The sequence below is a fragment of the Camelus bactrianus genome, chromosome 8 (genome assembly GCF_048773025.1).
Source record: "Camelus bactrianus isolate YW-2024 breed Bactrian camel chromosome 8, ASM4877302v1, whole genome shotgun sequence".
NCBI lineage: Eukaryota > Metazoa > Chordata > Mammalia > Artiodactyla > Camelidae > Camelus > Camelus bactrianus.
Genome location: NC_133546.1, coordinates 64,649,783 through 64,662,087, shown reverse-complemented (window position 1 = coordinate 64,662,087; position 12,305 = coordinate 64,649,783). Strand labels below are relative to the sequence as shown.

General features: G+C 33.9%; 1 protein-coding gene across 2 annotated transcripts in view; it reads right to left on the bottom strand.

The window, feature by feature from the left end:
* Positions 1-12,305, bottom strand: part of IBTK (inhibitor of Bruton tyrosine kinase) — an 81,081-nt gene that overhangs the window by 41,659 nt on the left and 27,117 nt on the right. Inside the window, exons 11-17 of one of the 2 annotated variants that reach the window (XM_074368697.1) lie at positions 9,796-9,970; positions 8,028-8,627; positions 6,860-6,946; positions 5,940-6,022; positions 5,819-5,856; positions 5,299-5,395; positions 559-660 (exon numbers count right to left, since the gene is read on the bottom strand). In XM_074368697.1, coding sequence (XP_074224798.1) covers positions 559-660; positions 5,299-5,395; positions 5,819-5,856; positions 5,940-6,022; positions 6,860-6,946; positions 8,028-8,627; positions 9,796-9,970 — 1,182 coding nt within the window. Of the gene's footprint in view, positions 1-558; positions 661-5,298; positions 5,396-5,818; positions 5,857-5,939; positions 6,023-6,859; positions 6,947-8,027; positions 8,628-9,795; positions 9,974-12,305 lie in introns of both variants that reach the window. The other variant, XM_074368696.1, reaches the window with a different exon arrangement.

Sequence of the window (12,305 nt, the reverse complement as noted above, 5' to 3'; positions counted from 1 at the left end):
AATCAGTTTTGACAGCTGCAATTTGAGTTTAAGGAACAAAATAACAGAAGATAACTTTGGGCTTCAAAACTGAGTGTTAGGATGACAGCCATGTAATTAACTGAAATAATAAACAAAGAAAGAAAGAAAGAGTTTAGAGAAAAGAAATGTGTTTTGATCAAATATATTAATGGAGTGGTTACACAAAAGTTCCAGCAAACAGCAGGAAATGGGTAGCTAAACACAGACTTACAGCCCAGGACAAGGGTAAAACATTTCTGCCTTCAAACTCTCATCTTTCAAATTCCAAAATAAATTTCATGCCATCTTTATTAGTCAAGGTTTTATGGCATTTCCAAAAAAATTAATGTATTTCAATACTAAGATATACATGTTTTCATATATTAACACCTCTGAAATTTGGATGTAAATTATAAATAATGACACAAAATAGTTTAAATGTCTGTTTCATGATACAAAAACATGCACTTTACCAAAAGGCATCATAAAGTCAATAAAATACAGTGAATCCTGGATCAACCTGAAAACACATTAAGATTCTAATTTACAAACACTCACGTTTTTCACTTAATGCTACTTCACAGATCTCTTTTAATCGCGTTATGAGAAGCTGATCAGCCACCACAAGAACACTACAAACAAAATCCACATTTTGAGATTCTAAAAAAAAATAAAAACAAAAAGGAAAACAAAGGTCACTCTACTATTATTTTGTAAACATTACACCTAGGAGAAAAAGTTCAAGTAATTAAGACACTATGAGAGAGAGAACTGGATTATTTTCTAAATGTTGAAATGGCAAATATGACAAACAGTAATAGTAACATCAAAATACTTCCATCTTCTAGGTAGAGAGCAGAAAAAAACAACACCCAAATGCCCTGGGACCATAAAATGTACAACTTGAGTTGATCTTTTTCAGTCTAAAGGGCCACTGAAATGCTTGACTTATTTAAAAATCTCTCATGTTGTTAGACAAACATTTCTCAGATTAAGAGGGGAAAGTCAAATCTCATCATCAAAGGTAATACACAGGTACATGTTAAATAGTTACATGTATGTTAAGAACATACATATACATACAGAGGAGAGGGGAAGGAAGAAGAAAGGGAAAGGTGATAATGCTCTTAGGCTTCCTTGTTTAAAATAAAACTGGTCATCTAAGAGTACTTTTTTTTAAACTACAGTAATTCTTTAATTTAAAACAAACTTGGTCCAGTGTACTATTAACGACCTTAAGCAATGCCCTTGAGTTACTACAAGAAAAATAAGATAAATAGGAAAAAAACCCAGTACCACTACCATGTGAAGAAAAGAAAAAAAAAATGGTTAAAAAGGGAAAATGAAGTAGAAAAGCCAATTTTTAAAAAATGAGGGAGAGGTGAAGTCATTATAAATGGCAGGCTAACGACTACTTCCAAAATTCTTCTCCTCTACAAAAACAATGAGATTACAAAAATTATCAAAAATCAACTCTTGTAGAATTCTAGAAATTAGCCAATGACTTGCAATAATTTAGGGAACACTGAATCCAAAAAAAATGGCTGAATCTTGGTAAGAGAGTGAGCTTTGGGACTCTGTAGTTTCTGCTATGTAGATCCTCCTCTCCTCTCCCCCACAACAGTCTTGAAAACCATCAGTCCTGCAGTCACAGTGGAAATGAGCAGCAACAGAGGAGACGACAGAACAGCTGGGGAGCGACATTATCAAATAACTGTCATTATTTGACCTGTCTGACAGTTTCCTGGAAATCCCAGGTTTATTTGACCAAACTAAAAGCTTGACCAGTGTGAACAGCCTCAGTAAAGGTCATTTATTAAAAACAATTAGCAGCAACTGTTTAACATTCAAGCTACCTGAGACAATGACAAGGGACAGAGCCAAAAAGCAGCAGATCAAAAACACTTTAAAAAAAAAAAAAAAAGCTAGGGAAAAAGATGTTGTCATGACTGAACTGAAAGTGTCCCCTGAAAATTCACATGTTGAAGCTGTAATTCCCAGTGTGGCTGTTTTTGGAAATGGGGCCTCTAAGGAAGTGATTAAGGCTAGGTGCAGTCATAAGGGTAAGGCGCTGATCTGACAGGATTAGTGTCCTGAGAAGAGACATCAGGGATCTATCTTCCCCTACCAACCCCCTTCACATGGGTTCACCCTCTCACTTACTTTCTCTCTTTCTCCAAATACACCCACACACAAGTACTGAGGAAAGGCCATGTGAAGATGTAACACGGCAGCCCTGTACAAGCCAGGAAGGGAATCCTCACCAGAAATCAACCTTGTCAGACTTTGATCTGACACTTCCAGCCTCCAGAACTGTGAATGATAAATTTCTGCTTAAGCCACCCAGCCTATATGATTTGTTATGGCAGTCTGCGCTAATACTAATATCCATAGGGGGTTTTGAAAAATTTTAACATATTCCTGTGAACCTAGAAGGCCACACAAATGTGAAGGGCTGTGCAAATGCCCAGGAAAATACTTAAGAAATCCCAAAACTCTTACCTCTGGCTGAACTTGAGAATCTGCAAAAGCAGGAAATAAAAGCTAGGGCAGAGTTGTACACTGTGTACACTGCCTGCCTAAGAACTGAAGCCATGCCACAACACAAAGAGCCTCCAGGCAAATGCTGAGAGTTTTACTAGTTTAGGCCTGTAAGAAAAATTCTAATTATTAGCTGACCACTAAGCTGATCAAACAGAGATCTCAGTGGGCACATATCCACAAAGAATATCAATTTTGCAGAACTAGTTCCAAAGAGTCACTAAATGAACAGCAAAAACAAACTCTAGGGAAGGAGGAGAACCTGATTTCAACAGTTGCTACATTATGTCATTTAAATATGTCCAGTTTCCAACACAAAAATTATGAAAGATGAAAAGAGATGCAAGTATGGCGTATATACAGAAAAAAAGCAGCTAAGGGAAACTGTCCCTGAGAATGCCAAGATGCTGAACTATTAAAACAAAGAGTTAAAATCAACTATTTTAAATATATCTGAAGAACTGAAGGAAATCACATCTGAAAATCTAAAAGTACAACAATAATGTCTCACAAAATTAAGAATATCAATAAAGATAAAAATGATACGTCAATGGAGATTATCTAATCTGAGGAAGAAAAAGAATGAATAAAAATAAACTGAGTGTAACAGACCTGTGGAACTTTATCTAGTGTATCAAGATACATATAGGAGTCCCAGAAAGAAAAAGGAAAGAACATAAAGAATATTTGAAGAAATAATGGCAAAGGGGGAGAGAAGTAAAAGTGTAAAGGTATTTCACACAAAGTTGTGAATAACAGTCCAGAGATGGAATCAACCCAACCATCTACCAACAGATGAATGGATAGAGAAGATGTGTATGTATATACATACATACACACAATGGAATATTTACTCAGCCATAGAAAAGAATGAAATTATGCCATTTGTAACAATGGACCTAGAGGATATTATGCTTAGTGAAATAAGTCAGAGAGAGACAAGTACTCTGTTATTACTTATATGTAGAATCGTGGAATCTAAAAAAAATAACACAAATGAATGTATGTAACAATACAGAAACAGACCCATAGACACAGAGACAAAGTAGTGGTTACCAGTGGGGAGTAGGAAGGGAGAGGGGCAAGACAGGGTTATAAGATTAAGAGACACAAACGACTATGTATAAAATAAATAAGCAACAAGGATATATTATACAGCACAGAGAAACAGAGCCATTATTTTCTAACTTTAAATGGAATATAATCAATAAAAATGTTGAATCATTATGGTGTATACTGGAAATCAATATAATATTGTAAATCAACCATACTTCATTAGAAAAAGTTGTGATTAGTTTAAAATAGACTGTTAATATTATATTACATGTAAATCTTATAGTAACCACAAAGCAAAAACCTACAGTAGATACACAAAAGGTAAAGAGAAAGGACCCAAGGGTGTCAAGAATACAAAATGGAGAAAGGACAGTCTTCTCTTCAATAAAGGACATCAGAAAAAATGAATATCCACATGCAAGAGAATGAAATTTGACCCTCATTTTACACCATCCACAAAAGTCAACTCAAAGTACATTAAAGACTTGAATGTAAGACCTGAAACCATAAAACTCCCGGGAGAAAAAAGGGGAAAAGCTGCTAGACACTGGTACTGGCAATGATTTTTTAGATGTAACACCATAATCACATGTAACAAAAGCAAAATAAACAAGTGATATTATATGAAACTAAAAACCTCAGCAAAGGAAACAGTTAACAAAATGAAAAGGCAACTTTGAAATCAGAGAAAATATTTGCAAACCATATCTGATAAGAGATTAATATCCAAAGTACATAAGTAACTTCCTACAAATTCAATGGCAAACAAACAAAAACTCAATTAAAAAGTGGGCAAAAGACCTTAACAGACATTTGTTCAAAGAAGACATACAAATGGCCAAAAGGTAAATGAAAAGGAATCAATGTCATTATTTGTCAGAGAAATGCAAATCAAAACCACAATGAGATGTCTTCTTAGATCTTACAAGTGCTGATTAAGATGTGGCAAAAAGGCAAACTTGTGCCCTGTCGATGGCAGTATAACTGGTACAGCAACTATGAAAACTGTACGGCGGCTGCTTCAAAAATTAAAAATAATAAAACTACCATATGATACAGCAATTCCACTACTGATTATTCAGCCAAAGGAATTGAAATCAGGACCTGAAGACATACCTGCATTCCCATGTTCACTGCAGCAATATTCACAATAGTTAAAATATAGAAACAGCCTAAATGTTGCCCATTAACAGAGGAATAAAGAAATTGTGTTATACACATACCATGGAACACAGAAGTACACCACTCCTATGACTAAAGACACCTGGTAAATAAAACACGGTGTGTTGCCTGACAGAGAATATAAATGCAAAGTACACCATTCAGGTTCAATTATTAATTTCTTTTACTTCAGATATGTTAGCACAAGGGAAAAAATACGCAAGAAAGAACTTCTGTAGACTATTTGTCAAAACTATACTCCCTAATGTCAATTCTTCATCTCAACCATAGAAGTAGCTAGGTATGAAAATATTACATCTAATCTCAACCATTATTAGTAATTCTTAGAGAGTTCATTTTCACATAAGTAATGAAAATTTTCTTTTTCATTCCTTTACTATTAGTAATCATCTCTATTGCTTATTCTAAATTTAAAGCTGTTTATAACATATTTCAATTAGAGACGAAATTAAGATTCATGATTTTAATCATTTTCAATTTTATCTTAAATATCTAAAATGTCCTAACTCTTATTAATACCTTTTACCACCACAGCTTCATCAGTATAGAGGTAGTCCAAAATAACTTTCAGTATGTCAGAATGTATTGGCATTTCCAGAGCAGCACAACTGGAAGCCTAAATAAAATAAAGTAAAAGAATTAACTTTAAACTACAAAATACTACTACAATCCGAGGTCACTGGTATGATAAACAACAGAAATCACAAACGTAACATTTATAAAACACAAAATTAAAATGAGATACATTTAATTTTAAAATGGCTTGCAACATGAAAAAGAATCAAGAAAAACTGAGAAAAAAAGAAACGGACTGGTATTCAAAATACAAGTCCAAATAATAATAGGGGAGTTTATTTAAGTAGCTTTTGGCAACAATTTTCATTTCTAAATGTTCCTATCTTCTAGCAGGCTTAAGCATAAATAAAGTTCAATACAAAAGAAAAACTGAGTTAAAATAGTTTTGAATTTCTTTAGTATGCAATTTCCCAAAAATATGAAGTGTTATTACCAGCCTACATGGTTTCTACTTAAATCCTACCTCAATCCACGAGCTACTCAGCATACTATGAAAATATTCTGAAAGAAAAAAAAAATTCATTAAGAATAGTAAAATGATACTAAAACAAATAAATCTGCAACTAACTAAAACATGTACCTACCAAGTCTAGCACAAAGAACGCACTTATGACAAGGGAATTCCTTTCCATCCACTGATTTCATGGTCACATCACATAGAAACGAACTTAAAAAAAATAAAATTTAAGTGAAGCAAGAGCACTTTCTTCACATATTTAGCAAATAAGAAAATTCATTATAGGATCTGAAGCTTAACTTTTGATTTTCTCCTAATTAAAAGTGGCAGAGAATCAATAACATGAAGACATACATAAAAAAGTACTTCATCTCCTTTCACATTAGGAAAGACAAAAATGTCTTAAAATAAAGATACTATTTGAAAGGGAAACTATGAATAGAGATAAATACTCAGCAGTCTTTCTTCTGACTTTCCTTTTTCATCACAAGACAGGTGTTAATAATATGCCTAGTAAGCAACATCACAGTCAAAGGGCTTCAGTTTACTTATTTGTACAACCTATTCTGTGCTAAGTACTGTGCAGGCACCTTCACAGTTTTTTCTCCCAAACTTTTCACCTACAAAGTACAAATACCTAAAAACAAAAATTTAGTAATTAATATATTTAGAATAGTATGTTTACTATGGAAAAAAATTTATACTAAAGGAAATACCATTCTGATGAAGAGGCATAATTATTTTGTTTTGGCTTACATCATTACCTACTTATTAAAAAACATAAAATTTGGCCAAGAAAAAATATTAAAAATTCCTTTCATTAGAAAGTAATCAGAAAAAAATGAATTGTATCAATGTATTATTGAGCAGTTAATATTCTATTTGCCTTAAGAGCTCTCCAACATTTTCAGAAATGAGTAAGGCTAGTAAAATTAAGAGGCTATCCACCTACACATTTTGCTTCATATGTAAGTAAGGAGAGCTCTGTTTCCACACTTAGGTCCCAAAATCTAGATATGAAAAGTTTATCTTCATTTCCAAACTTACCATTTTTTCTGACTTAGCTTTTGTTTATTACCAGTTTTCTTGACAATTACATTAATTTCTTCATTTTCAAATCTGACTCCATCTAACCTATCAAGAATAGACAAACATTAACAACTGGTGGATATATTCCCCTACGAAAACAAACAACAAATTAGCTCACATATGAACATGATTATGTACTTTGTATCACTTAGAAAAGTATCTTAACCCCAATTCTGTGATAAAGAAATATCATACATTCTTTAATGTTCTTGAATATTCAAAATTATTAAATATTAACATCATTACTGACAAAAAAATAAATGAAAGCTATGGCACAAAGCCCTTTGTTGTTTTTAAACAGAAAACGATGTACACTCCCCTCCTCTGCTCCTGCCCCACAACTAAGGCTATACTGCCACGGGCAACATAAATACCTTAAACATGGGGAGAATTACCAAAAAATCTGGTTTATAATATGACAAATACTGTGTTAGGCACTTTACACATGCTATATGACCTAACTACACCAACAATATTAGGTCAGTATTATGCCTCCCTTTTTATATAGAGAAACTGAGGTTCAAAGAAATAAGAAACTTGCCTGAGCTCATCACAGTAGAGCTATGAGGCATATACAGGTCTTTCTAACTCCAAAGACAGTACACTTCCCAGAATACTACACCGCCTGCCTCTCCAGATCCATTATACAAATACCACTGAGAGTTCAAACCCACTAACAGCCTTCCCATCCTTTAATGTTTTAATCCAGGGAATCCCAGAGAGATAGCTTTACAGAAAATACAGAAACAGGTCTACGAAAAGAAAGAAGGGGGACGGTATAGCTCAAGTGGTAGAGTGCATGCTTAGCATGCATGAGGTCCTGGGTTCAATCCTCAATACCTCCATTTAGAAAAATAATGATAATTACATAAACATAAACCAAATTACTACCCCCCCAAAGAGGAGGTGGGGGGGCAAGGGGAGGGAGAAGGGAAGGAAGAGGTAGAGAGTGGGGAAGGAAGGGGGAGAGAGCAGCGGAGAAAGGAAGATAGAAGGGGGAGTGGGGGAGGAGAAGAAGAAGCAGGAGCAGCAGCAGCAAAGCAAAGCAAAGCAGAAGAAAAACAAATAGAGAATTTTTAAAAGGCGGACAGAATGAGGTACATGAACAGATATTAAGGAGTCATACCTACTATTCAAATTACTGAAACCAAATTTCCTTGCAACATTTTGCAACATTCTTACAGGGTCATCTTCCCCAACATTTTTCACTTTTTTGGAAGATCTGGATTTGCTTTTCTGCTTTTCACTAATTGTATGAGCTTGATTATTTTTGTAAACTTCAAATGCTGTCTTCTGATTATCTTCGTGGGAATTCATTTCATTCAAATGAGAATTTGGAGTGCCCTGATATTCTTCTGTTTTTTTGTTTAAATTTATTCTTGGTTTGAAGCCATGAGTTAAAAAGTCACAAGTATCTGTGTATATAAATTGTAAAAGGTATTCAAACAAGTCAGGGTGAACCTTCTCTACCACAAAGAGATGGCACCCTGCAGAATCTTCATCTTTCCGGTAAACATCTGTAAAGTCTAAAGTAGTACCATCTGAAAGAAACAATTTCTGGAAAAATTCAGAACGTACTGCCAAAATATATTTATGTGCAGGGAAGATTCTATTGCCAACTTGAAATGTCACATCATGGATGTTATCCATTTCATCTGTTTCCCTCAGCAGTTTGCCAAACTCTTCAAAAAAGGAGGATGAGGACACAGCTGGAATTTCATAAAGGCTAGAAATAAAACAAAAATTACTTTTACTTTCAAGAAAACAAAAACAACCCAAAAGTATCCCTAGCCAATTTTCCTTTTAAAGTGTAATTTCTTTTTTATTTATTAAGCTTAGAAAATTTTAAATTTGGTACTTCCAAAAACCTAAGACTATTACAGTCTTAGATACTGTTATCACTCTTTAAATTTTTTCTATTCCTTTATGTATTTTTTTTTCCTAAACTAAAATGACAATTAAGTTTTCCTCTGAAAGTAGTGTTTTCTAATTTCTGTAAGGAAATACTAGGATATAAATTCAAATGACTCACAGAAATTTTTTAAATGATCAAAAGCATAACTAAAAACATTCAAAAAGAGTAGAGTGCTCAACCTTTTCCTCTTTTATGTCCTTTTATTTCACAAGTGAAGAAACACATATACAAATAAGTGAGTAAACACTTCAGGCCCCAGATCAAGTTAGAAACTTAAGGAAGTAAAGAGAAATACACACAACACAGCCACATATCAGTCTGTAACCCCAGTTCTTTCAGTACTGTAAGAATGTCATCATACCTTCCCAATCTACATTTCACCCTTCCAGGTAGGGTGACCAACCCCTGCCCCTGGTCTTCCCGAGAGAGGAGACTTTCATTGCTAAATATGGGACAGAAATGGTCAAACCAGAAGGGGCGGTCACCGAGTTCCTAGGACTTTTTCCCCCTTTATTAATACCCTTGATACTTATCTTAACCTGTCATCTCTATACTAATATGACAGAAGAGTTGCACTGAGATTCTCAATGCCCTCTAGACGACTCTACACCACCTCCTCTTTTGTCATTTCTCATTGTATTCAAGGGTTAGAAATTTTTGTAAATTACACAAGTATTTATATTTCTTAGAATCTGAGAACCTAGAGTATACCACAAAGTACTAAAGACAAGAAAAATTTTGTGTGTATATGTATATAACTTCAATAGGTTCCATAAATATCAGTTCACCAACTAAAAGGAACACATCATTTCCAATACAACAAATTCCACCTTTGAGTTATCCTGGTAACATGATTATATGTCTAAAGTCACCACAAGACTTGGCAAGAGCTCTTCAAATTTTCTCCAGGGGCTATTGAAAGCAAAAAAAACCAGTGATTATTCCTTGTAAAAATGAAATTTAATATATACAAGCGTACCTTGTTTTAGGATCTGACTGCAAGACTGCAAAGTTGCATCCACTTGGATCTGTGCTGACACTAACAGCTCTATGGGCAAAAGTTAGTTTCTCAAGTCGAATTCTTTCATATACACTATTTATATCAGAGACACAAGATACATCTGGTGAGGCATTATGAAGGTTTGATAAGATCTCTGCTAAAAAGAAAAAAGATAAACTTCTATTAACCAAGGCTTTATTGACATTGTTAAAAAACAATTTAGGAGTATATGGAATAGAAAAACAATTGGGAGAATATGTAACTATCTTTTGTATGCATTAAGTCCTTTTTAAGAACTACATCCTCTCTCTCTTCAACACAATTTACACCCTATACATACTGGTTGTATTATAAAGGAAATTTTGGTGAGTCAGTTCTCAATTATCCATGATTTTATCCTCCACATTGCAACCAAAGGTCTCTAAAAAGCAAATATAGTGTTATACTACCTTTTAAAATACCTCAGTTTCCATTAAAAATATTTAAATTTAGCATCTTCATCTAATCTATTTATTTGCTCGCTCCCTTCCTTTCATTTATTCAGTAAATACCTGAGTGACCACCCTGTGCTACTGTGCTACAGTGATTATCAGTCTATCCCTAGTGATACAGCAGTGAACAAGACAGACATGTCCCTCCATCTTGGAGTATGCCATCTAGCAGAGAAGACAGATATTAACTGATTTTATCATTATAAGTCAGATCAAGGCCACGAGGAAAAATATGAAATGTGCATGCAAAGAAATGATTCTGCCTGTATGTAGTATGAAAAATGTTTAAAGTAAATAAAAATAAAAAAGATCCTTTAGGAAACTCAGAGTCCAGAGGGAAAAAAAGAACACTATAGACTGAAGTTGTAGCAATGAAACTAGGGAAAAGTAGAGATTTCAGAAATATTTGAGACAAAAGTGGCAAAACGTGCTGACTAATGGGATGTAGAGGGTGAGGAAACGTGCGGTGTCAAAGATAACCATTTACCATTTTCTTAGAAAACACTGGAAAGCAGATGCGGCAGCATGAGATCATGAATTCAGTTTTAGAACACCAAGTATGACGAAGACACGATTCTAAGGACTTCCAACATTTACAAGTTGAACCTGCATTCCGGTTACTCTCTCAAATTCATTCATTTCAGTGTCATGGGGGCTTTACTAATCTTCCCCGACAGTCAGTTATCCCAATTTCTGTGCTCTTAAAAGACTTATGATGTGCATATTAGTATGTCTCCATGAAACGTAAATTTGTATACATACCTACTGGCCCTGCAAAATCATGAATGTCTGAGGGGCCCATCTTATATATTTTTGTATAACTAAAACATAGCCCTTAAATGTTGACAGACTTAATTAATCTATAAAGAAATAAAATACAAAAAATCAATAAACTACCCAGAAATCATGCTTTTGTGGCTTTATAATTTTGAACAATGTTTATAATTTTCTGAGTAATTATAAATGCTCCTTATATGTCTTTTAGCATATAATAACTGATTTACTCATTCAACACAGGACTTAATGAGAACTACTATGTGCTAAAGATTATAGTGGAAACTTGGATTCTACAGTAAGGATATAAAGACCTCATACATAGTCCTTGCCATCTTACAGTCTGATAGGAGAGAAGCATTGGAAAAATTAATCACAAAGATAAATACATAAAAACGCGTAACGATAGGCTGCATGATGAGAATACAAAGGGAACATTAAAAGTGAAACAGCATAACTAAGCTTAGATTGAGGAATCAGAGAAAACATCTCTGATGAGGTATAAATTAAGATGAGATGTGAAAAATTAGGAAAGGCCCTGGACAAGAATGAAAACCTGAAGGTCAGTGTGTCTAGAGAACAATAGTAAGTGAGAGGGAGAGAACTCAAGAGGAGTTCAGAGACACAAACAAGGGTCAGAGCCAGGGGCCTTATAGGCCATGTCTAGAAAATGAGGGAACCATCAAAGAGTTTTTAGACACAATAATATTAGGATCAGACAGTAAAAGCTCACTCTGGTAAGAGAACAGATAAAAGGAAACAAGAGTGGAAATAAGAAAGCTTATTTTTTGCAGTACACGTGTGATATGATTTGGGCTGGGGTGGGAGCAATGAGATGTAAAGAAGTAAATGAATTCTAGTTTTTCTGGAAGGAAAAAAAAATCAAACAGATTAACTTTAATTTTCAATAGTGGAATCTTAATTAAAGCAATCCTCTATATTAGTCAAGGAATGAATAAAACTTCTAATTATTCAGCAATTATTTAATAAAACTGGTACTTTTTAAAATTCTCAATGAACAAAAACATTTTATTCTTCCTGTGATTTTCGTCTAAGTCCTAAGATATCTTTTAAATTTTTAGTCTTATATATACAAATATGTAAAATAAAACAAAACAAAAACAATAACAGAAAAACAGAACATAAGCCACTCAATTCTCAATTTGGGGAGAGAAAAAAAAAATAGCTTGGAAGATGGTTCAAAACCATCTAGGGAGTTTTTTT